Below are 27453 nucleotides of genomic sequence, written 5' to 3'. Positions count from 1 at the left end.
GATATAGAATCAGTCTGGGTGGAGCTAAGAAGCAACAAAACATTAGTGGGAGCTGTCTACAGGCCTCCAAACAGAAGTGGTAAGGTAGGGGATCGTTTTAAACAGGAAATTAGAGATGCATGTAACAAGGGTGCTACAGTAATCATGGGTGACTTTAATCTACATATAGACTGAGCAAACCAAATTAGCAATAATACTGTGGTAGATGAATTCCTGGAGTGTGTACAAGATTTTTTTTAGACCAGTACATCGAGGAACCAAGTCGGGAAAAGGCTACCCTAGATTTGGTTTTGTGCAATCAGAAGGGGTTAATTAATAATCTTGTTGTGCGGGGTCCTTTAAGGAACAGTGACAATAACATGATAGAATTCTTCCTTAAGTTGGAAAGTGAAGTAGTCCAATCCGAAACTCAGGTTCTAAATCTAAACAAAGGAAACTATGGGGTAAGAGGCGTGGGTTGGCTAAGATAAATTGGGGAACTTCATTAAAAGGCATGATGGTGGCTAGGCAATGGCTAATATTTAAGGAACGAACATATGAATTGCAACAGTAATATATTCCTTTCTGGCACAAAAGCACAACAGGAAAAGTGGCCCAACCATGGCTAACAAAAGAAGCAAAGGATAGTATTAGTGCCAAAGAGGAGTCATATAAAGTTGCAAGAAAAAGTAGCAAGCCTGAGGATTGGGAGAAGTTTAGAATTCAGCAAAGGAGGACCAAGAGATTGATTAAAAGGGGAAAAGTAGAGTATGGGAGTAAACTTCCAAGGAATATAAAAGAGGACTGTAAAAGGTTATATATGTAAGAAGAAAAAGATTGGTGAAGACAAATGTCGGTCCCTTACTGTCCAAAATGGGAGAATTTATAATAGAGAACAAGGAAATGGCAGAGCAATTAAACAACTACTTCAGTTCTATCTTCATGGAGGAAGACACTAATAACTTCTCAGAAATTCTAGGAAATCAAGGGTCTAGTGAGAAGGAGGAATTGAAGGAAATTAGTATTACTAAAAAAAGTGGAGAAATAAATGGGACTGAAAGATAAATCCCCAGGGCCTGATAATCTACGTCCCAGGATACTAAAGGAAGCGGTCAATATAATGGATGCGTTGGTTATCATCTTCCAAAATTCTGTAGATCCTGGAACAATCCTGGCAGGTTGGAGGGTGGCAAATGTAACTCCACTATTTAAAAAAGGAGGGAGAAAACAGAGAATTACACACTGGTTAGTGTAACATCAGTAGTAGGGAAAATGATAGAGTCTATTATAAAGGATGTAATAAAAGGACACTTAGAAAATATCAATGGGATTAGACAAAGTCAACATGGATTTATGAAAGGGAAATCATGTTTGACAAACCTACTGGAGTTTTGTGAGAATGTAACTAGCAGAATAGATAAGGGAGAACCACTAGATGTGGTACATTTGAATTTTCAGAAAGCTTTTGATAAAGTCCCACATGAGAGGCTAGTGTGCAAAATTAAAGCAAGTGATTGGGAGTAATATATTGGCATGGATTGAGAATTGGTTAGTAAACAAGAAAGAGTAGGAATAATTGGGTCTTTTTCGCAATGGCAGGCGGTGACTAGTGGGGTACCACAGTGCTTGGGCCCCAGCTATTCACAGTATATCAATGATTTGGATGAGGGAACCATATGTAATATTTCCAAGTTTGCTGATGACACAAAACTAGATGGGAATGTTAATGGTGAGGAGGATGTTAAGAGGCATCAAGGCGATTTAGACAAGTTGAGTAAGTGGGCAAATGCATGGCAGATGCAGCATAACATGGATAATTGTGAAGTTTCCTACTTTGGTAGGAAAAACAGAATGACAGAAGTGTTGTTTAAACGGTGGTAGACTGAGAAATGTTGATGTACAAAGGGACCTGGGTGCCCTTGTACACCAGTCACTGAAAGCATGCATGCAGGTGCAGCAAGCAGTTGAGAAGGCAAATTGTATAATGGTCTTCATTGCGAGAAGGTTTGAGTACAGGAGCAAAGATGTCTTATTGCAGCTATACAGGGCCTTGGTGAGACCACATCTGAAGTATTGTGTGCAGTTTTGGTCTACTTACTTAAGAAAGGATATACTTGCCATAGAGGAAGTGCAGCAAAGGTTCACCAGACTGATTCCTGGGATGGCAGCAATGTTGTATGCAGAGAGATTGGGTTGACTAGGCGTGTAGTCACTGGAGTTTAGAAGAATGAGAGAGGATCTGATTGAAACGTATAAAATTCTATCAGGGCTGGACAGACTGGATGCAGGGATGATGTTTACCCTGGCTGGGAGTTCTAGGACAAGGAGTCACACTCTGAGGATATGGGGTAGCCCATTTAGTGCTGAGATGAGGAGAAACTTCTTCACTCAGAGGATAGTGAACCTGTGGAATTCGCTACCATAGAGGGCCGTGGAGGTCAAATCACTGAATATATTTAAGAGTGAAATAGATTTCTATACTCTAAAGGTGTCAAAGGGTATGAGGAGAGAGCAGGAGTATGGAGTTGAGATAGAGGATCAGCCATGATCACATTGAATGGCAGAGCCAGCTTGAAGGGCTGAATGACCTATCCCTGAGTCTATTTTCTATGTTTCCTCGTTATGAGGTAATTTGGTTCCAAGGTCAAACTCTGGCTGAGGCTGTCATGGAGATGAAAGCTAATTGGAGTGGTGTCAGGTTCCAGTCCGTTCTGTAGCAGCTGGTCTTGAGCAGACGTGATTTAGAACACAGAATTCATATGAAGGAAGCAAGCAAAGCTCTCTATGAATAGATCGGCTTTCTGTTTGGCAATGAGAAGAAAATACAATTCCAAACGCTCTTGGTGAAGCAACGTGCGAACAAACTAAAGTGACTGAATCCTAAGTGGTGTGAATCGCTCAGGCATGCTAAAAAGCGGAGTGTTTATACCCGAGGACCAGACCAGACCATACACCGGGTGTATTGGTCAGTAGGTTGAAATGGAATTCTGGAAAGCAACGCCATCGGGACTGTTGTGACCCAAGTGACAGAAGATTCATAGAAGTTTGCCTGATCAATGGATACATCCTGAATCCTCAGACTCAATGCAGCTGCCAAAAAAGCGACTTAAAGGCCAAATGCATGAGTGAGAAGTGAGAGGTCCAACGTACTGGATGCCAAGTTAGAAAGGCTGAGAGATTACACGTGGTGCCACATTTGTGCAGGGAGTGATATTAGTACTTGTAACTGAGTATCTTTGTACTGACTATTTAAAGTGAAATTTACCTTTTATTTGAAATATCACTTGCCTGTTAATGTTTGCAGAATGTTAATTTTAGTTCATTTGTTACAGTCCTTGGACCTTCCTTCCATCATAAGGTCAGGAGTGGAAATGTTCACTGATGTTTGTACAATGCTCAGCACCATTCTGTACTCCTTAGATACTGAAGCAGTTCAGGTCCAAATGCAGCAAGACCTGGACAATATTCAGGGTTGGGCTGACAAGTGGCAAATAACATTTGTGCCACACAAGTGCCAGGCAATGGCCATCTCCAACAAGAGAATCTAACCATCACCCCATGACATTCAATGGCAATACCATTGATGAAGCCCCACTATCAACATCCTGGGGTTACCATTGACCAGAAACTGAGCTGGACTAGCCATATAAATGATGTGGCTATAAGAGCAGGTCAGAGGCTAGGAATCCTGCAGCGGGTAAGTCGCCTTCTGACTCCCCAAAGCCTGTCCACCATCTACAAGGTACAAGTCAGGAATGTGATGGAAGACTCCCCACTTACCTGGATGAGTGCAGTTCCAACACACTCAAGAAGCTTGACAGCAACCAGGACAAAACGGCTCATTTGACTGGCACCCCATCGACAAACATTCTCTCCCTCCACCACTGACGGTGTCAGCAGTGTGCACCATCTACAAGATGCACTGCAGGAACTCATCGAAGCCCCTGAGACGGCACCATCCAAACCCATGACCACTACCATCTAGAAGGACAAGGGCAGTAGATACATAGGAGCACCACCACCTGGAAGTTCCCCTCCGAGCCACCCGCCATCTTGACTTGGAAATATATCATCATTCTGTCACTGTTGCTGCATCAAAATCCTGGAACTCCCTCTCAAACAGCACTGTGGCTATACCTATACTACATGGACTACAGCAATTCAAGAAGGCTGCTCACCACCACCTTCTCAAGGACAATTAGGAATGGGCAATAAATGCTGGCCTATCCAGTGATGCCCACATCCCATGAATGAATTTAAAAAAAGGTTTTAAAGAATGAAATTTTGTCCATTGGTTTTCTTTCCATTGACATCGTGGGGATCATAACATTAGGAACTTCAGCTGGAAGAAGCAAGGGCATAATGATATCATCACTGGACTAGTATTCCAGAGACCCAGGGAAATGCTTTGGGCACTTGGGGTCTAATCCCACCACGGCAGCTGGTGAAATTTGAATTCAATAAAAAAATCTGGAATTAAAAGCCTGATGATGACCACAAAATCTTTGCTGATTATCATAAAAACCCATATGGTTCACTAATGTCCTTACCTGGTCTGGCCTACATGTGAGTCCAGGCCCACAGCAATGTGATTGACTCTTAAATGCTCTCTGAACAAGGGCAATTAGGGATGGACAATAAATGCTAGCCTAGCCAGTGACACCCAAATCTCATGAATGAATAAATGCTTGGAAGAATGAAGCCTTTAATCCTTAACACAAACTCCTATCCCTAGCCACCAACTCTAGCCCTCTCCCTAATAACTGAGGCTGAACCACACTGTTCATGATCTGTGTGTCATATCTGGCCCTTAGATGAACTTCTAACCACATATCCATGCCATCACTAAGACTACTTATTTCTACCTCGGTGATTTGCCTCAGTTCATTAGCTGCTAAAACCTGATCCATCTCTTTGTAATCTGTTGACTTGGCTATTCCAATGCATTCCTGGCCAACCTCCCATTTTCTCTTCGTCCACCCTGCATAAACTTAAGCTTATCCAAAACTCTAACACCTACATACAAGTCCCATTCACCCATTACTCTTCTGCTCTTTGGCCTACACTGGCTCCCAGCTAAGCCGAACCTCATTTTTAATATTCTCATCCTTCTTTTCAAATCCCTCCAGTGCTTTGCCCCCCTCCATCTCTATAATCTTCTCTAGCACTAGTCTTTCAAGATCTCTGCAATCCTCCAACTCTGGTCTCTTGCACATTCCTGATTTTAATCACGTCACCATTGACTGTCAAGGCCAAAAGCTGTGGAATTCCCGGCCTAAGCCTCTTCATTTCTCTCTTCTTCAAGGTGCTCCTTAAAATCTACTTCTTAGATCAAGGTTTAGGTTATCTGGCCTAATTCTCCTTATGTGGAACAATGTCAAATTTTATTTGCTAATGCTCTTGTGAAGCACCTTAAATGTTTTATTATGTTAAAGGCACTACATTAATGCAGGTGGTTGTTGTTGTTGATCCCCGGGCACTCATTTAAAGCCAGCCAGTATAAATCAGGCTGCAATCAATTCCATAGCTACCAGCTTTAGATTGGTGTGTGCTTTAATATCTAATTTTTAGATGAATAATCAGCCGTGGCTCAGTTTTCAGCACTCTTGACTCTGAATCATAAGGTTCAGAGATCAAGTCCCACTCCAGGCTTTGAGTACAAAAATCAAGACAGGCACTCAAGTGCAGTACAAAGAGTGCTGCACCATTGGGTGTGCCATCTTTCAGATGAGACATTAAACCAAGGCAACATCTGCCTGCTTGAGTAGATGTAAAAGATCCCACAGTATTTTGAAGGAGTGTCCTAGCCAATATTTTATTCTCAATTAACATCACAAAAACAGATCACCTGCTGTTTGTGGGAGTTTGCTGCGCACATGTTGTCTGTTGCATTTCTTACATTACAATAGTGACTACATTTCAAAATACGCTTTGAGATATTTGGTGAAATGCACTATATAAATGCAGGTCTTCCTTTTTTTAATCCTCCCACATCAAACCACTCAATGAAAAGGCATTCAAAACTGTAACCCCCACCTCCCTGCCACTCAATTCAAAGTGCATGCATTAAAATCTGTATTCAAATAACATTGAATGTGTAGTTTAAAAACTGGAACAGAAACTCTCATTGTAGTCCAGATTATAGATAAGGAAAACAAGCTTCACACCATTAGATACACAAGAACACTCACTAGAGAAAAGAAAACCTTTACCTGCTGTATGGGAGGTCACCCTGCATCATAGATTCTTGATCACTTCAACCACACTACAGGTCTGATGTACAATTTGATTTCCTTACAAGTGGCCAGAAAAAACAATCAAATCAATTCCTCAATAACATGGAAAATGGGCACTCAGCTCCACGATATACACAGGCTGCTCAGCCTCTGTACGCGTAGAAGTGTCTAGACACGTCAGTAAAATTGCAACATTGAAATAAGATTGTTTTGAAATGAAAATATCTGCACATAAAATGCAATGGCAACATATTCTCATCATGAAGCAATTTTTAATTCTTATACAGTCAGAACCAAACCAGAAAAATTTCAAGTCAAACATCAAAGGCTATGGGCCCTGACAATATTTCAGCAACAGTACTGAAACTTGTGCTCCAGAACTTGCCGCGCTCCTAGCCAAGCTGTTCCAGTACAGCTACAACACTGGCACCTACCCAGCAATGTGGAAAATTGAATAGGTATGTCGTGTACACACAAAGCAGGACAAATCCAATCCGACCAATAACCCACCCCATCAGTGTACTCTCGATCATCAGTAAAGTAATGGAAGGGGTCATCGACAGTGCTATCAAATAGCACTTGCTTAGCAATAACCTGCTCACTGATGCCCAATTTGGGTTCCACAGGGCCACTCAGCTCCTGACCTCATTGCAGCCTTCGTTCAAACATGGACAAAAGAGCTGAACTCCCCAGGTGAGGGGAGAGTAATTGTCTTTGACATCAAGGCAGCATTTGACCGAGTGTGGCATCAAGGAGCCCTAGCAAAACTTGAGTCAATGGGAATCAGGGGGAAAACTCTCCATTGGTTGGAGTCATATCTAGCACAAAGTACAATGGTTGTGGCTGTTGGAGGTCAGTCATCTCAGCTCCAGGACATCACTGCAGGGGTTCCTCAGGGTAGTGTCCTCGAACCAACCATCTTCAGCTCCTTCATCAGTGACCTTCCTTCCATCATAAGGTCAGAAATGGGGATGTTCGCTGATGATTGCACAATGTTCAGCACCATTCATGACTCCTCAGATCCTGAAGCAGTCCATGTCCAAATGCAGCAAGACCTGAACAATGTCTGACTGTGACAAGTAACATTCGTGCCACACAAGTGCCAGGCAATGACCATCTCCAACAAAAGAGAATCTAACCGTCGCCCTTTTACATTCAATGGCATTACCATCACTGAATCCCCCACTATCAACATCCTGGAGGTTACCATTGACCAGAAACTGAACTGGACTAACCATATAAATACTGTGGCTACAAGAACAGGTCAGAGGCTAGGAATCGTGCAACGAGTAACCTACCTCCTGACTCCCTAAAGCCCATCCACCATCTACAAGGCACAAGTCAGGAGTGTGATGGAATGCTCCCCACTTGCCTGGATGAGGGCAGCTCCCACAACACTGAAGAAGCTGGACGCCATCCAGGACAAAGCAGTCCACTTGATTGGCACCATATCCACTAACATTCACTCCCTCCACCACCGACACACAGTAGCAGCAGTGTGTACCATCTACAAGATGCACTGCAGGAATTTACCAAGGCTCCTTAGAAAGCACCTTCCAAGCCCATGACCACTACCATCTAGAAGGACAAGGGCAGCAGATAGATGGGAACACCACCACCTAAAATTTCCTCTGTCACTCACCATCTTGAGTTGGAAATATATCACCGTTCCTTCACTGGGTCAAAATCCTGGAACTCACTTTCCTAACAGCACTGTGGGTGTACGTACACCACATGGACTGCAGCGGTTCAAGAAGGCAGCTCACCATCACCTTCTCAAGGGCAATTAGAGATTGGCAATAAATACTGGCCCAGCCAGCGAAGCCCAGATCCCATGAGTGCATAAAAAAAATTCATGAAAATTGCTTCATTCACCCAATACGAGACAAGAGAAGGAAGAAAAATTATCTAAGCCCATGAGGCACATTCTTCTTAAATGCAAAAAATTCCTTTGAGATTCAGGCAGGCAAAGTGACTAAAGTGGTGCAAAATAGCCATACGAACATACGAATTAAGAGCAGGAGTCAGCCACTCAGCTCTTCAAGCCTGCTCCACCATTCAAGAAGATCATAGCTTATCTAATTGTGCCTACCCCTGATAACCTTTCACTTCCACATTAATTAGTGAAAGGGGGGGAACCTATCACAAGATGGGAAGATTGAAATCAGCTCAATTGTACAGTCACATCATGCAAATTTAAATCCCACTACCATCCAATACTGGTTCCATGTCATAGATTGAGGCAAAAGTAACAAGAAAGGTACAGAAGTGCAGAAGTGCAAGTGGTCAGCAAATGTGGTGCAAATCAGTTTATAAATTCAGTATTATATGCAGTCCTTCATGAAATTTGGACCTCTTCTTCCTTCACAATGATAGCAGATCGGTTTTAAACAAAGTCACAAACTGAATATTTAAACAATAGATATTATTCCAAATGCAGGGTTTTTATGAAATAATTTGATTCATATTCATCCTCAATTTGCTGATAGGAAACAATAGGGGTGCTGTTATGTTGCTCAGTGTATTCTGTGTGCCACCAACTAGTCGGAAAGACAAGGTGAATCAAATTTGCAAGGAAATTACAGGGAGATGCTACAATTATACAGTAGGGAACTTTACTTATCATAAAATAGACTGGGATAGTAATGATGTAAGGAGCAGGGAGAGGCAAGAGCTTCTGAAGTGTGTTCAGGAGAATCTTCTAGATTAGTGTGTTTTCAGTCCAACGAGGAAGGAAGCATTGCTGGATCTGGTTCTTGGAAATGAGGTGGATCAAGTGAATCGAGTTGCAGTAGGGGAACATTGAGGGGCAGTGACCACTTTAGTCACTTTGCCTTTTTTTTTGCTTTTATGAAGAATGTGCCTCATGGGCTTAGATAATTTTTCTTCCTTCTCTTGTCTCGTATTGGGTGAATGAAGCAATTTTCATGAATTTTTTTTATGCACTCACGGGATGTGGGCTTCGCTGGCTGGGGGCAGTGACTATAGTATCTTAAGCTTTAGGTTGGCTACGGAAAAGGACAAGGAGCTTCCCAGAGCAAAAATAATTAATTGGGGAAGGGACAGCTTCAATAGGGTGCCTATGTAAATTGGAGTCAAAGATTGGCAGGCAAAACTGTAACTGTACAATGGGCTGTTTTTAAAGAGGAGATAATTAAGGTACCGTCCAGGTCTAATCCCGTGAAGGGGAAAGGTAGAACAAATTAATCCAGATATCCCTGGATTATGAGACAGGAAGATAAAGCAAAAAAAAGTTGCATATGACATATCAAGTGAATAATGCAATTGAAAAGCAGGCCAATTCTAGAAGGTTCAAAAGGAAATGAAAAACAATGAGAAACAAAGAGAGAGTATGAAAGACACCTCAACAAGAAACTTTGTCTCTTTCTTTCAGATGCAAAGGAACGCAAGCTCCAACAACTCATCGACATCAACGCCCATCCAAGACTCTTCACCCCTGCCCATCCCTCTGTCTCCATTCCGTCTTCCAATCCCAGCCCCGGCCGTCTATTTACCACACCCTCTGACCTTCCCCTCTGTGATGCTGAACGTTCAATGCTCAGCAAAGGACTCAGTTTCATACCCTTACGCCCTCACCTCAATGAATTTCGAGCTCGGCACAATGCTGAACTCTTAGTCTCCGTGCTCACTTCTTTGGGCAGGAGTCCTCTCCCCGTTCAATGGATCCTTTTACCAACCTCCAATATTCTCCCTCCACCTGGACCCCTCCCTCTGGATATTTACCTGCTTTTGATCTTTTCATTGAGAACTGTCAGCATGACATCAGTCGTCTCAATTTCTCTGCTCCTCTCACCCACTCTAACCTGTCTCTCTCTGAAATTGCCGCACTCCATTCTCTCAGGTCCAACCCTGACTTTGTCATCAAACCTGCTGACAAGGGTGGTGCCTGTTGTTGTCTGGCGCACTGACCTCTACCTCACAGAGGCTGTGCGTCAACTCGCAGACACTTCCTCCTACCTCCCCGTGGACCATGGCCCACCACTGAACATCAAGCCATTGTTTCCAGGACTGTCACTGACCTCATCTCCTCTGGAGATCTTCCCTCTACAGCTTCCAACCTCATAGTCCCCCAACCTTGGATGGCCCGCTTCTACCTCCTACCCAAAATCCACAAACAGGACTGTCCCGGCAGACCGATCGTGTCAGCCTGTTCCTGCCCCAAGGAACTCATTTCTTGCTATCTTGACTCCATTCTCTCTCCCCTTGTCTAGTCTCTTCCCACCTACATCCGCGATTCCTCTCACGCCCTACATCATGTCAACAATTTCCAGTTCCCTGGCCCCAACCGCCTCCTCTTCACCATGGACGTCCAATCCCTCTACACCTCCATCCCCCACCAGGATGGTCTGAGGGCTCTCCGCTTCTTCCTCGAACAGAGGCCCGAACAATCCCCATCCACCACTACTCTCCTCCGTCTGGCTGAACTTGTTCTCTCACTGAACAATTTCTCCTTAAACTCATCTCACTTCCTTCAAATAAAAGGTGTAGCTATGGGTACCAGCATGGGCCCCAGTTATGCCTGTCTCTTTATGAGGTATGTGGAACATTCATTGTTCCAGTCCTACTCAGGCCCCCTCCCACAACTCTTTCTCCGGTACATCGATGGCTGCTTCGGTGCTGCTTCGTGCTCTCGTTTGGATCTGGAAAAATTTATTAATTTTGCTTCCAATTTCCACCCCTCCATCATTTTTACATGGTCCATCACTGACACTTCCCTTCACTTCCTTAACCTCTCAGTCTCAATTTCTGGTGATAGAATGTCCACCAATATTCATTACAAGCCTACCGACTCCCACAGCTACCTCGACTACAGCTTCTCACACCCTGCTACCTGTAAGGACTCCATCCCATTCTCTCAGTTCCTTCACCTCCATCGCATCTCTTCTGATGATGCCACTTTCCAAAACAGTTCCTCTGACATGTCTTCCTTCTTCCTTAACTGAGGATTTCCACCCACAGTGGTTGACAGGGCCCTCAACCGTGTCCAGCCCATATCCCGCGCACCGCCCTCACTTGCACTTCCCTCAATTTAGTCTACTGCATTCGCTGCTCCCAATGTGGTTTCCTCAACACTGGAGAGAACAAACGCAGACTGGGTGACCACTTTGCGGAACACTTTCAGTCTGTCTGCAAGCATGACCCAGACCTCCCTGTCGCTTGCCATTTTAACACACCACGCTGCTCTCATGCCCACATGTCTGTCCTTGACCTGCTGCAATGTTCCAGTGAAGCTCAACACAATTTGGAGGAACAGCACCTCATCTTCCAACCAGGCACTTTACATTAATATTAAGTTCAACAATTTCAGATCATGAACTCTCTCCTCCATCCCCACCCCCTTTCCGATCCCCTTTTTCCAATAATATATAATTTTTTTACAAATATATTTTTCTTTTCCCACCTATTTTAAAATTTATTTCGATCTGTTGTTGCATCTCCACCTATTAGCCCATTTCGATTCCTTCCCCCCACCCCACCCCCACCAGGGCCATCTGCCACTAGCTTGTCCTGCTTGCTACCCTTAATGTCCCCATTAGCACCACCGTCAACACCCCTTTGTCCTTTTGTCTATGATATCTTTGGCAGTCTCTTCTTGGCCTCCACCTATCACTGGCCCCCTATCGAGATCTACCTGTCCCACCCCCCTCTACCAGCTTATATTTCATCTCATTTCTATATTTTTTAGTTCTGATGAAGGGTCATACGGACTCAAAACATCAACTGTATCCCTCTCCAAAGATGCTGTCAGACCTGCTGAGTTTTTCCAGGTATTTTTGTTTTTGTTCTAGATTTCCAGCATCCGCAGTATTTTGCTTTTATTTTATTACAGAGAGACTAGCACCTAACATAAAAAAGGAATCAAAAAGTCTTTTATAGACATTTAAATAGTAAAAGGGTGGTAAAAGGAAGAGTGGGACTGATTCAGGACCTAAAAGCAGATCTACACATAGAAGCAGAGGGCATGGCTGAGATACTAAATGAGTACTTTTCATTTGTCTTTACCAAGGAAGATGCTGCCAAGTCATAGTGAAAGAGGAGGTGGTTGAGACATTGGATGAGCTAAAAATTGATGAAGAGAAGGTATTAGTTTGCTGTACTTAAAAGTTGATAATTCACTAGGACCAGATGAAATGCATCCAAGACTACTAAGGGAAGTCAGTGTGGAAATTGCAGAGATGCTAGTTATGATCTTCCAATCCTCCTTAGGTACAGGAATGACGCCAGAGGACTGGAGAATTGCATATGTTACACAAATGTTCCAAAAAACGTAAGGATAAGCCCAACAGCTACAGATCCATCAGTTTAACTTTGATGGTGAGAAAGTTTTTAGAAACGACAATTCAGCACAGTCACTTGGACAAATGTGGATTAATTAAAGAAAGCCAGCACGGATTTCTTAAGGAAAAATTGTGTTCAACCAATTTTTTTGATGAGTTAACAGAAAGGGTTGATGAGGGTAATGCAGTTGATGTGGTGCACACGGAATTCCAAAAGGCATTTGATACAGTGGCACATGACAAAGTTGTCAGCAAAGTTAGAATCCAAGGAATGAAAGGGACAGTGTCAACATGGGTATGGAATTGCTGAGTGAGAGGAAACAGAGAGTTGAGGTGAACAGCTGTTTTTCAGACTGGAGGAAGGAATACAGTGGGGTTGGTGTTAGGACCCCTATTTTAGTTGAGGCTGGCACGTGGCACACTGTTTAGTGTTGCTGCCTCACAGGGACCCGGGTTTGATCCTGACCTTGGTCTTTGTGAAGTTTGCATGTTGTCCCAGTGTCTGCGTGGTTTTCTTCCAGGTGCTCTGGTTTCCTCCCATCATCCAAAGACTTGCCAGTTAGGTGAATTGGCTATAGTAAATTGTCCCCCAGTGTGTGTGTCTGTGTGCGCAAGTGTGCCCTGTGATGGACTAGCGCCTCGTCCTGGATCAACCTCGCCTATCACTCACTGCCTGTCGGGATAGGCTCCAACTCCTGCAACCCTGAATTGGATGAAGTGGTTCTGGAAGAGTGAGTGCGTTAACTGTGAGAAGGATAATGATAAATTTCAAGAGGACATAGACAGGTTAGTGGAATGGGTGGACAGATGGAAGATGTCTAATGCAAAGCGTGAAGTGATTCATTTTGGGAGAAAGAACAAGGATAGGCAATATGAAGTAAAGAGTAAAATTATAAAGGAGGTGCAGGAGCAAAGAGACCTGGGAGGAAATGTACGCAAATCATTGAAGGTGGAAGCTCAGGTTGAGAAAGTGGTTAATAAAGCATATGGATTCTGGGCTTTTTTAAGTATGGACGCAGAGTACAAAATCAAATAAGTTAGGATAAACTGGTATAAAGCACTGGTTCGGTCCCAACTGGAGTACTGTGTCCAGTTCTGGGCACCACACTTCATGAAGGGCTTAAAGGTATTTAGGAAGCTGCAGAAAAGATTCACAAGAATGGTTCCAGGAATGAGGAACTTCAGCTACATGGAGAGATTGGTGAAGCTGGGGCTGATTTCCTTGGAGAAACAAAGGTAGAGAGGAGATATGATAGAGGTGTTCAAAATCATGAAGGGTCTGGACAAAGTAGAAGGGGACAAACTATTCCCATTGGTGGAAGGATCGAGAACCAGAGTACGCTGATTTAAGAAGCAACGATGACATGAGGAAAACATTATCAAGCCATGAGTAGTTAGGACCTGGAATGAACTGCCTCAGCGTGGTAGAGGCAGGTTGTTTTTTATTCGTTCATGTGAGTGAGTGTCACTGACTAGGCCAGCATTTATTGTCCGTCCCTAACTGCCCTTGTTCCGAGGAAATTTAAGAGTCAACCATATTGCTGTGGGTCTAGGGTCATTGTGTAGGCCAGCAGATTTCCTTCCCTAAACAGCTTTAGTGAACCAGATGGGTTTTTACAACATTCGCAATGGTTTTGTGATTATCATTAGACTTTTAATTGCAGATTTTTACTGAATTAAATTTCACCATCTGCAGTGATGGGATTAGAACCTGGGTCCCCAGAACATTACCCATTGTCTCTGGAATATTACTCCAGTGACAATACCACTATGCACCCCTCCCCATTCAACTGAGGTCTTTGAAAAAGAATTGGACAATTAGCGAAAAAGAAAAGACTTTCAGGGCAATGATAAAAAGGCAAGGGAGTGGAACTAGGTCAGTTGCCCTTGCAAAGAGCCAGTATGGACACGATAAGACAAATGGCCTCATTCTGTACTGTAACCATTCTATGATTCAAACCAATATAAATTACTCTTTTCATCAGTAGGGCCACAAACTAAGATGACATTAAAATGCACTGCAGGAACTCACGAAGCCTCCTTGGACAGCACCTTCCAAACCCATGACTACTACCATCTAGAAGGACAAGGGCAGCAGATGCATGGGAACACCTCCACCTGGAAATTCCCCTCCAAGTCACTCACCATCCTGACTTGAAAATATATCGCTGTTCCTTCACTGTCGCTGAGTCAAAATCCTGGAGCTCCCTCCCTAACATCACTGTGGGTGTACTTACACCACATGGATTGCAGCGGTTCAACAAGGCAGCTCACCACCTCGTTCTCAAGGGGAATTAGGGATAGGCAATAAATGCTGACTTAGCCAGCGATGCCCACATCCTATGAATTAATTTTTTTTAAATTAAGTTGGAATTTGTCTTGTGTGCTCAATGCTGTATCTTCAGAAGTTTTTTACACCTTCTTCTGGTGTTGTCCAGTCGTAAGGTTTAGAAAACATTATCCTTCCAAGTACCAAGTAACATGCAGCAAGTGCCTCTGGAACAGGTACCCATTTGCTCATACATTCTATCTACTACATACCAGTAAACAATGAGTCATTATGGATTTACGATTGCTTTGATAAAACTAGTCATATGTAGCTGCCACTCTTTTGCATCTGCTATTCTTACAGGCTTCTGCTGCTCACCAAGAAAACTGAGGGAAGCATCATACTAATCCTCAAAAAACAATGCAATAAACTTGTTACATCACATAGTTTAGGACAGAGGACCCACAGATGCACTGCAGTTTACCAAGACTCTTCAGCTTCCATTAAGTTGTATTAGAATTGAAAAGAGCTGCTGATCTTAGGTAATGTCTCAACACAATTTCACAAATGTAAATTGCAAAGAAACAGCTGAAAGATCAGTCATATGCACCGACATCTTTAATTTAATAGCGAGGCCATGTGAGATCTTCCATGCAGCCACCAACTGGTTCAATACTGTTGCATTAAAATACAAATTTTACTAATGTTCAGTATAGTTGAATACCGCATCCTTCTCAAAGAACCATGACAAAGCTTGTTTAATGAGTGAATGTGCAACTCAAGAACATGACATAAACTGTGTTCAATCTCTGTCTGATTGAGCACAAGCACGCCTCAACCATGAGATCACAGCATGAGTCAGTGGCGTGAATGATCAAGTAATCTGTTCACAAAGTAAGTTATCATTTCAAAGGATGCCAGAGAAGTCCCATGGGTTAACAATAGAGTCAACAGGCTCAAAGTGTCATGAAATATAATACAAAATAGATTGTACCTCATGGTCTCAGGTTCCATTCACTATGCACACATGCTTAAGTATTTATAATCTTGCTAACTTGGTTTATCTCGTGTCAGCCAGAGCAATATTTCAAGAAAAGTATTTTTCCCAGCAACACATTCTTAAGCTAATGCAGTTCTGTTTGGATTTCACAAATCATGATTGCTGGTGCTTGGAAATAAACAATACTTGCTGTCATAGCAAAGAACAGTCTCTACACTCTTCAAACAATTGGGACTTCCACTAAGATACTGTACTCAACAGTACTTTAGTTCATCCAGTTGTTTTAATGTATGACACAACTAACCATCCTGAGGGCAGATTTTTCTGATGGGTTTCAGTGAATCAAACATTTACAAAGGTTTGGCACAAGAGGCTGTTTCATTAACTCAATCATAGTATAATGGAAAGTTGGTAAACTTGCTGTTTAATTTTCTAAACAAGAATAATTCAAAGGAGAATTTCTATTAATACTAACCAGGAGGAGTTATGTTCCCCAGGGCATACAAAACTTCCAAATAACAATACCTAAAGTTACTTTGATCAAAAGGGGCCTACCAGGTAACATATCAGTGACAGCAAGAATGCAACACTGCCAATTCCATAAACATTCACTCTACTGTGTTTCCACACAGGAAGTTTCTCATGCAGGTTTTACCCAGAATACTTTTTTTAAAAAACAGTAGTAGATAATTATTTTATAATACACTGGACGGCTCTGTTTACTGCATCCAATGATTTCTGTTAGCTTCTGATCTCTGTAGACTTGAAATGGAACAGTGCTTTGTGGCTAGTGAAAAAAGGGCTGTTGCTTATCCAGGATTATCTAACATTAAATATCCTTCCTATAGGCTCTTGGGAAAGTTTTTGCATCAGGTCAGAACACCAGAGCCAAGCTAATCAGCTGACATTACCAACTCCATCAGAGACCTTCTATAATACAGATCATCAATTTTCTCATATCAGGAAATGTCAGCCACTTAAGATTGCAATGCCAAGTAGCTGGTATTTTTCTTTTAAAATATCAACATAACAAGAACAGGGGGCCGGTCAGCTCAGTTGGCTTGATGGCTAGCATGGAGTTCAGAATTACGCCGGTGTGGGTTTGATTCCCGTTCTGACTGAGGTAAGCTTGGGACCTGCCTCTTTGCCCTGCCCCTGAGAGCGGGAGGCAATGGCAAGCCACCACTGAGAAAAAAGCCAAGGAAACAACTCAGGATGAAGCATCAGTAGACAGCAAGCCAACGAACTGCCTTCAGGCAGAGCACACATGAATGAATGAATGAATAACAAGAACAACTTGTATTTATATAATACCTTTAATGTAGTAAGTTCTAAGATACTTCACAGGAGCATTGTAAAACAAAATTTGACCCTCAGCCACGTAAGATGATATTAGGGCAGATAGCCAAAAACTTGGTCAAAGAGGTAGGTTTTAAGGAATGGGCCTGCTCAAGAGGGCAGAATTAAGGCACAGATATCAGATAGTTGTGAGGCTGGAGGGCATTACAGAAGAACAGAGGGGCTGTGGTCAAGAAGGGACTTGAAAACAAGAACGAGAAATTTAAAATCAAGGTGCAGCTTGACCAGGAGCCAGTGTAGTCAGCGAGCACAGGGGTGATGCATGAACAGGACTTGGCATGAGTAACGACATGGACAGAGTTTTGGATAACCTCAAGTTTACAGAGAGTAGAATATGGGAGATCAGCCTGGTGTGTATTGGAATAGTCAAGTCCAAAGGTAAAACATGCATGGATGAAGGTTTCAGGAACAAATGAGCTGAGATGGTGCAGAGCTGGCCAATGTTATACAGCTGGAAATATACTGTCTTGGTAGTGGTGCAGGTGTATGGCTGAAGCTCATCTTGTGGTCAAATATGACAGCAAGGTGTGCAGAGTCTAGTTCAGCTTCAAACATTTACCAGGGAGAGGGGCGGAACTGGTAGCTAGGGATTGGAGTTTGTAGCGAGGACTGTAGACAATGTTTTTGGTCTTCCCATGTTTAAATAGAGGATATCTCTGCTCATGCAGTATTGGAATCTGGACAATTCATCGAATAATTTAGGGAGGTGTTGGTGAGTTCAGTGTACATGAAAACTAATGTGTTTTTGGATGACATTGTCAAAGGGCAGTATATAGATGTGAAATAGAAGGGGATCCAAAGATATTTCTTTGGGATACAGAGAAGGTGATCATGCAAGAGTGGGAAGAAAAGCTCCTGCAAGTGATACTCTGGCTACAATGAAACAGATAAGAATAGAACCTGGCGAGAGCAGTCTCACCCAGCTGGACGTTGATGTTGGAGGATTTTGTGATCAATCATGCCAAAGGCTGCAGATGGGTCAAAGAACAAGAAGAAAGGATAGTCTACTTTTGTCTGGTGCCTTTGATAAGAGCAGTTGTGATACTATGTTGGGGCAGGAGTCTCTATGGGCAGATTCAAGCATGGATTTCCAGAAAGATGGTTATAGATTTGGGCGATGACAATACATTCAAGGACTTCAAAAAGAAAAGGGAAGTTGGATGTGGGCGATAGTTTGCAAGGAAAGCGAGTTCAAGGTTATATTAGACTTGGTATCGTGTGATGTGACAGGATTAATTAATGACCTCAGAATGAAGGTACCACTAGGATAGCAGCAACCACAATATGATTCAGTTTGAAAGGGGGAAGAGTGGATCTAAGACTAGTATTTTAAACTTAAATAAGAACTACTATGTGGAAATGAAAGCTGAGCTAGCTGAAGTGAACTAGGCTCGGGGATAGATCAATAGAGAGGCAGTGGCAGACATTTAAGGGGATATTTCAGAATGCTCAGAATAAGTACATTCCTACCATAAAGAAAAATTCTAAGACGTTCCTAACTAAAGAAATTAAGGAAAGCATCAAACTTAAGGAAAAAGCATATAACTGTGCAAAGATGATTGGCAGGTCGAATGATTGGTCAGAATATAAAGAATGGCAGAGAATGACTAAAAGATTAATCCAGAGAAAGAAATTACAGTACGAGAGGAAGCTAGCTAGAAAGGTAAAAATGGATAGCGAGAGCTTCTACAGGTATTTAAAAAGGAAAAAAATAAAGTGAGTGTTGGTCCTCCAGAGAATGAGAATGGGGAGTTAATAGTAGATAAGGAAATGGCGGATGAAATAAACAAATATTTTGCTTCTGTCTTCACTATTGAGGATACAAAAAACATTCCAGTAATAGCTGTAAATCAAGAGGTGGAAGGGAGAAGGGAAGTTGTTGAAATTACAATCACTAGGGAAGCAGTACTGAGAGAACTGATGGAGCTGTGGACTGACAAGTCACCAGGTCCTGATGGACTTCATCCTAGGGTTAAAAGAGGTGGCTAATGAGGCAGTAGATGCGTTGGTGTTAATTTTCCAAAATTCCTTAGATTCTGGGAAGGTTCCATGAGACTGGAAACTAGCAAATATAACCTTTCTATTCAAGAAGGGAAGGAGGCAGAAAACAGAAAATTATAGGCCAGTTAATTTGATGTCTGTAGTGGGGAAGGTGTTAGATTTGATCCTTAAGGAGGTATTAACTGGGCACTTAGAGAAACTCAAGGTAATCGGGAAGAGTCAGCATGGTTTTGTGAAAGGGAAGTTGTGTTTGACCAATTTATTGAAGTTCTTTGAAGGCGTAAGATGCGCTGTGGATAAAGGGGAGCCTTTAGACATACTGTACTTGGATTTCCAGAAGGCATCTGATAATGTGCCATATTAAAGGTTATTGCAGAAAATAAGAGCTCATGGTGTAGGGTGTAACATATTAGCATGGATGGAAGATTGGCTGGCTGGCAGAAAACAGAGAATATGCATGAATGGATTCTTTTTTGATTGGCAGGATGTAACGAGTGGAGTCCTGCAAGGGTCTACGCTGGGGCCTCAACATTTTACAATTTATATCACTTAAATGAGGGTGTGAAGACATGGTAGCTAAATTTGCAGATGACACAATGATAGGTAGGAAAGTATGCTGTGAAGAGGACATGGGGAAGTTGCAGGTGGGTATAGGTAGGTTGAGTAAATGGGCAAAAATCTAGCGGATGGAGTATAATGTGCGAAAATGTGAAATTGTTCACTTTGGCAGGAAGGATAAAAAAACAGAGTATTACTTAAAAGGAGAATGGCTGCAGAATTCCAAAGTGCAGAGGGATCTAGATGTTCTTGTGCATAAGTCACAAAAAGTTAGTATGCAGGTACAGCAAGTAATCAGGGAGCCTAATGGAATGCTATCCTTTATTACGAGAGGAATTGAACATAAAAGTAAGGATAAAAACAAAAAAACTGTGGATGCTGGAAATCCAAAACAAAAACAGAATTACCTGGAAAAACTCAGCAGGTCTGGCAGCATCGGCGGAGAAGAAAAGAGTTGATGTTTCGAGTCCTCATGACCCTTCGAAAGAACTGGTTCTGTCGAAGGGTCATGAGGACTCGAAACGTCAACTCTTTTCTTCTCCACCGATGCTGCCAGACCTGCTGAGTTTTTCCAGGTAATTCTGTTTTTGTTATAAAAGTAAGGATGTTATGCTTTGGTTATACAGGGCATCAGTGTGACCACATCTCGAATATCGTGTGCAGTTTTGGTCTCCTTATTTAAGGAAGGATGTGAATGCATTGGATGAAGTTCAGAGGAGATTTACTAGATTGATACCTGGAATGAGCGAATTGTCTTATGAGGAGAGGTTAGACAGTCTGGGTTTGTTTCCACTGGAGTTTAGAAGGGTGGGAGGTGACTTGATTGAAGTATGTAAGATCCTGAATGGTATTGACAAGGTGGATGTGAAAAGGATGTTTCCTCGTATGAGTGAGTCCAGAGCAAGGGGTACAATTTTAAAATTAGGGATCGTTCTTTTAATACAGAGATGAAGAGATTTTTTTTCTCTCAGAGGGTTGTGCTACTTTGGAACTCTCTGCCTCAGAAGGCGATGAAGGCAGGTCATTGAATATTTTTAAGGCAGAGATAGATTGATTTCCTTGTCTAACAAGAATCTCAGGTTATTGAGGATAGATAGGAATGTGAAATTCAAAACACAAACAGATCAGCCATGATAAAAACAAAAAAACTGCAGATGCTGGAAATCCAAAACAAAAACAGAATTACCTGGAAAAACTCAGCAGGTCTGGCAGCATCGGCGGAGAAGAAAAGAGTTGACATTTCGAGTCCTCATGACCCTTCGACAGAACTTGAGTTCGAGTCCAAAAAAGAGTTGAAATATAAGCTGGTTTAAGGTGTGTGTGTGGGGGGCGGAGAGATAGAGAGAGAGAGAGAGGTGGGGGGGGGGGGGGTGTGGTTGTAGGGACAAACAAGCAGTGATAGAAGCAGATCATCAAAAGATGTCAACGACAATAGTACAATAGAACACATAGGTGTTAAAGTTAAAGTTGGTGATATTATCTAAACGAATGTGCTAATTAAGAATGGATGGTAGGGCACTCAAGGTATAGCTCTAGTGGGGTATTTTTTTTATATAATGGAAATAGGTGGGAAAAGGAAAATTTTTATAATTTATTGGAAAAAAAAGGAAGGGGGAAACCCCCATCCCCACCCCCTTTCTGTTTCCCCCTTCCTTTTTTTTCCAATAAATTATAAAGATTTTCCTTTTCCCACCTATTTCCATTATATAAAAAAAAATACCCCACTAGAGCTATAGCTTGAGTGCCCTACCATCCATTCTTAATTAGCACATTCGTTTAGATAATATCACCAACTTTAACTTTAACACCTATGTGTTCTATTGTACTATTGTCGTTGAAATCTTTTGATGATCTGCTTCTATCACTGACACAAAAACAGAATTACCTGGAAAAACTCAGCAGGTCTGCTTGTTTGTCCCTACAACCACACCCCACCCCTCCACCTCTCTCTCTCTCTATCTCTCCACCCCCCACACACACACCTTAAACCAGCTTATATTTCAACTCTTTCTTGGACTCGAACTCAAGTTCTGTCGAAGGGTCATGAGGACTCGAAACGTCAACTCTTTTCTTCTCCGCCGATGCTGCCAGACCTGCTGAGTTTTTCCAGGTAGATCAGCCATGATCTTATCAAATGGCAGAGAAGGCTTGAGGGCCAAATCCTTATTCAAGGATTGTTTTCTTGAGGACAGTTACAGACTTGTCAGGTGGCACTTTGTTTTGGAGTTATGCCAACTCAATTTAATACTAGAGCATTTTGACTGGATATTTGCCACTCCTATAGAAAGTGCTCATCCAGTACAGTGGGAGTCCTGAGATGAATGGACCACTAAGGCCAGAATGCTTTCTTGAAAAATTCTAGGAAATTTAATGGATTAGAATCCCCAATGAGATTACAGATGACTATCACCTCCATCCCACCTCCCATATTAAACTATTCTAAACAACCTGCCGTTTTTGAATATATATATATATATGCAACTATTTTGCTGTCAGTTGAACATTTGATTTTTTAAAAAATATTAATGAACTAATAGATTTAGCAAACCATAAAACACAACTTTACTACGTGTCAGTCAGATTCTGATTTACAAGTGAACTGTAATGGTTTATCCAGCAGTTGGTTTACAGTAATACAGTCCCAGATCCGATTTCCTCCCCCAGGAAACGTTGATTCAGTTTCAGTATGTTTCTTTCTACTTTTGTTCAACATCCAGCTGCTCATTTTCTAACTTCTGCTGCTCATCTCCAGAAGGATGCAATAAAATTGTTCCAGTGCATTATTTAGCAGTTCTGCTCTAGGTACACTCCCTCCCCCTTCTGCCCACTGTGTATATGTACAACTATTTCTTCATTACCTTCCCAATCTCTCAGGCTTTCAATCTGCATTAGAGGGGGCTCCTGATTTCACGAAGTGTTTGGCAAATCATTATTTTGGTTGGAAAGGGAGGATCATGGGAGAGGAATCCACCTAGTAGCCGTGGGATGCAAAGTTATAAATGCATTCAATAAAGTTTTTACAATATCATGAGAGCCATAATCCTTTTTTTTGTGTCATTCTCATCACAAGCTGGTGTTGCAATATGTGACATAATCCATCTCACTGGACTCGCCAAAAATGGCTTTGCCAAAAAACATTTTCAGAAAGATGGTATCTCGTTAAATATGTTAAAAAAAAATTCATGTAAAACTTAACACTTCCCAACATTATTGATGTTAGCAAAATCCAAAGTTGGAGGGCAGACACCAAACACAATTACACAACAAAGAGACGGTGAAGCGTGTAACTGCAAAGCGTACGATCCTCCAGTTTTTTTTATAAGATAGTCACAATTATAACCACGGTGTGGCAACATAACCAGCATTTGCAATGTCAACGGTAACGAGATTGCTATTTTGCGGACTCAATCCTCTCTATTCGATAAATTTCAACTGCGCCCCAAGTAGGAATTATCTGTTTTATTTGTCTGTGATTTCAGTGAATTCCCCCGCTGCAAAGTGCGAGAGATCGTACAAAGCCGCCCACCCTTCAACTTCAGAGGAAATTTCCCCCAACAAGAGATGGTTTTGCACGGGAGTTTCTCAGGTCAGCTCACTTCATCCCGACCCGCGGGGCGCTGGTTTAAAAGCATCGCGTCCCCCTTCGTAATGGACATTTCCCTCTCGGGTGAGTTTATATTCCCTCTAGTCTGCTTAGGGTGCCGCTGCAAATATTTACCTCGGTCTCCAGGTGAACCAGGTCCACTTTGGGCCAAGGACCAGCTAACTGTGCCAACGGCATCCTGCGACCGGCTGAGGGAAAGGGGGTCGAGAGGCGAGTCCCTGTCAGGCTAGGTTTCCGGAGAGAGTTGCCCGCTCTCGCTGAGCTCCGTCCCGGGAGTAGGTTTGGTAGGTATCTGCACACAGGACTGGCTCCTGATCACTATCCCGCCGGGCGATGTGAGGTAAGGTGAGCAGCGGTCCCAGTCCCGGTCCTGATCCCGCTCCCTTTCTGTCTCTACCCTTCCCGATGCCCGAGCTTCGATCACCAACCGCCACTCAGCTCGAGCTCTCTCGCGCCTGCCACCCCCCCGGGCTCCATGCGCCCTTGCGTCATCGCGTCGGGCAATGTCCGTACTATAAGCCACACGCTACATAGATCGGCGCTAAGCGGCGGGGAAAGGACGAGGTGTTGGCGGCGATTAAAGAAAGGCGAGGGAGAACGCAAGGAGATACCGTGCGTGTACTGAAGGGACTCCAGCTCCCAGGGCACCGGCCGGGGGGGCGGGGCGGGAGACGGCGGTTGGCTGTCATAAAATGTTACGGCACAGAAGGAGGCCAATCGGCCCTTCATATCTGTGCCGGTTCTTTGAAGGACAAATCCCAATTAGATCCGCTCCCCTCGTCTTTCCCCATAGCCTTGCTAATTAGTCCTATTCAACTTCATGTCCAATTGCTTTTTAAAAGTTGTTGTGGAATCTGCTTCTTCAGATCTGCTGTTTCAGATTTTAACCGTGTGTGTGAAGAAATTCCTCTAGTTGTTTTGCCAATTGTTTTAAATCAATGACCTTTGGTTGCAGACTCACTTGCCTGCAGAAATAACTTGTCCATACTTGCTCTACCGAAATCCATTATATGGAATACCTCTATTCAGTCTCCCTTAAGCTTCTCTGCTATAAGAACAGCAACAACCTATATTTTATCGTGCCTTTAACATAATAAGATGTCCCAAGGTGCTTCATAGGAGCATTATAAAACAAAGTATGACTTCAAGTTTTCAGGGGGTAGAATGAGGGAGACCAGCCACAAATGCTTTGAAATATGTTTGGAGAAGGGCCTTTGTATATGAGGTTTGCCATAATCATGTAACTGCTGATGTCATTGTTTGTGTATAAAGGCTTGAGAGCAAAGGCCCTTCATCCACCACTTGGAACATGGTTTCAGGAATATGCAGCTGAAATTGAGTGGATTTGCATAGCTGTAAGAGAGCCAGCTACAATAAGAAACACCAGAGAATAATTAAGACTTCCATCTGCAACTTTGTACAGGACATTGTTAGTTGGGTGAGTCATTGTGGCTTTGGATGTTCAGTGCCTGCTCCTTTAGAGGTGTGGGGAAATTTGAGAATGAATTGCAAGTTCTTCCAGTCTGGATGGTAGAACAATGAAATTACCACACAGTTAAACAATAAACCCGAACAAATAAGAGTAGCAACTCTGTTATCGGTGTTGGCAAAAGAGTGCTACAAGCTGTTTTGCAACCTAGACTTTAATGAGGAGCAGAAAAGCCAGTCTTGTGAATTTTGGAGGCCTTGAAAACCCACTTTTAACCCTTTACCAATGTTATTTATGAATGCTATGTGTTTAACATTAGAACTCAGAAATAGGTAGAATATTAATTAGTGTGTGATTGCACCGAGATGTCTAGCTGAATCTTGTGAATTTGGGCAACTGAAAAATAATCTGATTTGAGACAGAAACAAAAAAACTGCGGATGCTGGAAATCCAAAACAAAAACAGACTTACCTGGAAAAACTCAGCAGGTCTGGCAGTATAGGCGGAGAAGAAAAGAGTTGACGTTTCGAGTCCTCATGACCCTTCAACAGAACTAGATGATTCTGAGGAAGGGGTGAAATATAAGCTTGTTTAAGGTGTGGGGGGTGGGGGGGGCGGGGTGGGGGGGGGGGGTGGTGTTGGGAGAGAGAAGTGGAGGGGGGTGGTGTGGTTGTAGGGACAAACAAAAATGTCCCTACAACCACACTACCCCCTCCACTTCTCTCCCCCAACACCCCCACCCGCCCCCGCCCACACACACACCTTAAACCAGCTTATATTTCTGTCGAAGGGTCATGAGGACTCGAAACGTCAACTCTTTTCTTCTCCGCCGATGCTGCCAGACCTACTGAGTTTTTCCAGGTAATTCTGTTTTTGTTTTATATTTCACCCCTTCCTTGGATTCACCTAGTTCTATTGAAGGGTCATGAGGAATCGAAACGTCCACTCTTTTCTTCTCCGCCGATGCTGCCAGACCTGATTAGAGATAGGATTGTTTTAGGAGCAAGAGATCCCACAGTGAGAGCACACCTGCTGAGAGAAGTGGAAACTTACTCTTAAAAGTTATTGACACATGCAGAAGCTCTGAGGTTGTTAATCATCAGTTTGAAAGTATTAATGGGAGAACTGATGAGGCTTTGTGCAGTGGCAGTCCAGGCTTTACAAGCACAAAGACAATGGAGAAAAGGAAGAAATATTTACAGAAAGGCTAGCAGAAATTCGATCAAGACCAGTGTACAGAATGTAAATATTGTGCAGGACGCTACATGAAAGAAAAGGAAACATCTCCAGTGGGGAAAGCAGTGCTCTGACTGCAAGAAGGGGAATCACTTTGCATGCAAGTGTTTTGCTGGAAAGAAAAAAAGCAAGCCTATAAAGATTATTACTGGGGAGATGTTGAATGGTGATTCTGATGAATCACTCTAAATTCCAGAAAGGTTGGCAGTGTCAACTCTCAAGTTTATAAATGGTTTGTGACTATTGGAATGATGACACAAGGACAGCATGAAGATAATACAGAGTGTCAGACATTGGTGCCAGGTGCAACATCATGAGCATCATATACCTGTGTGAAGTTGCTCAAGATGGTGATCCAAAAATGAAGCCATGGAAGGTGAAACTCAGGCCACATGAAGGAGCAATGCACTTCCCATCATCCCAAGAGGATAAATTAAGCTGAGAGCCCAATGGGATGAGAAGAAAGAAGATTTGCAGTTCCAAATAGTAGGCACTAGGCAAAATCCACTCATCTCAGCTGAAACGAGCCTAAGCTTGGACTGCATGTACCAGAAGTTTTCAGTGTTTTGCACAGTACAAAGCCTTTGACTGCTGAACAGACCCTAAAAAAAATTACAAAGATGGTTGCACAGGTCTTTGATGTCTGCCTGGTGAATATGATCTTGAAATTGATGAGAGTGTGAGACCAACTCAGCATCGTCCAAGGAGAGTTCCAGCTGCCCTTAAGTCCAGTTCAAGTTGCCCTCAAGTCCAGCCTGAAAGATAAGCTAGAGGAACTTGAAAAGATGGGAGTAATCAAGAAAGTGACAAATCCTCCAGACTGGATTGGCAGCATGGTGGCAGTGAAAAAACCTGGAAAGCTGCGAGTGTGCATAGATTCAAAGGACCTCAAAGCTTTTAAGAGATCTCATTATCCCATGCCAACAGTTGAAGAAATTTTGCTGTAACTTTCCAAGGCAAAGGTCTTTACTGCCATAGATGCAAAGGATGGATGCTGGCAAGTGAAGTTGGATGAAAGCAGGAGTTTCCTAACTATGTCTGGACACTATTTGGGAGGTACAGATGGTTGCATATGTCATTTTGGATTTCTATTGCTCTGGAAAAGTATCAACGCCAATAGCATAAGATATTCAGTGGTCTTCCAGGAGTGGAAGCAATCATGGATGATCTATGTGTCTATAGATATGGAAACACGATGAAAGAAGGCATTGCCGATCATGATCAGAATCTAATGAGACTGCTGGAGAGAGCTGGCCAGATGAACTTGAAGTTGAACAAGTAAAAACTGCAATTGAAGATGACAGAAGTCATGTACTGACCATGAAATGAGTTTGCCCTGATCCTGATAAGGTGAGAGCTGTGGCAGAGATGCAGCAATCAACAGATGTGAAGGTGATCCAACGATTTATTGGATTTGTGAACCGCCTAGCAAAGGCTTGCCCAATTTGTTATCAGAGTATGAACCTCCTACACAAGCCCACTG

General features: G+C 42.7%; 1 protein-coding gene and 1 long non-coding RNA gene across 3 annotated transcripts in view; one reads left to right on the top strand and one right to left on the bottom strand.

Moving 5' to 3' along the window:
• The window catches only part of LOC121291403 (ribosomal protein S6 kinase alpha-1-like), a 259579-nt gene extending 235822 nt beyond the window's left edge, over positions 1–23757 (bottom strand). For both annotated transcript variants that reach the window (XM_041212513.1, XM_041212514.1), the window contains exon 1: positions 23420–23757. In XM_041212513.1, the coding sequence (XP_041068447.1) occupies positions 23420–23482 (63 nt within the window). In that variant the 5' untranslated portion in view covers positions 23483–23757. The remainder of the gene's footprint in view (positions 1–23419) is intronic.
• Positions 23039–27453, top strand: part of LOC121291404 — a 29378-nt gene continuing 24963 nt past the window's right edge. Inside the window, exons 1-2 of the long non-coding RNA XR_005945996.1 lie at positions 23039–23080; positions 23181–23368. This is a non-coding gene — a long non-coding RNA (uncharacterized LOC121291404). The remainder of the gene's footprint in view (positions 23081–23180; positions 23369–27453) is intronic.

This window comes from Carcharodon carcharias, chromosome 19, assembly GCF_017639515.1.
Source record: "Carcharodon carcharias isolate sCarCar2 chromosome 19, sCarCar2.pri, whole genome shotgun sequence".
Taxonomy (NCBI): domain Eukaryota; kingdom Metazoa; phylum Chordata; class Chondrichthyes; order Lamniformes; family Lamnidae; genus Carcharodon; species Carcharodon carcharias.
This window is presented reverse-complemented; position numbering and strand designations above follow the sequence as displayed.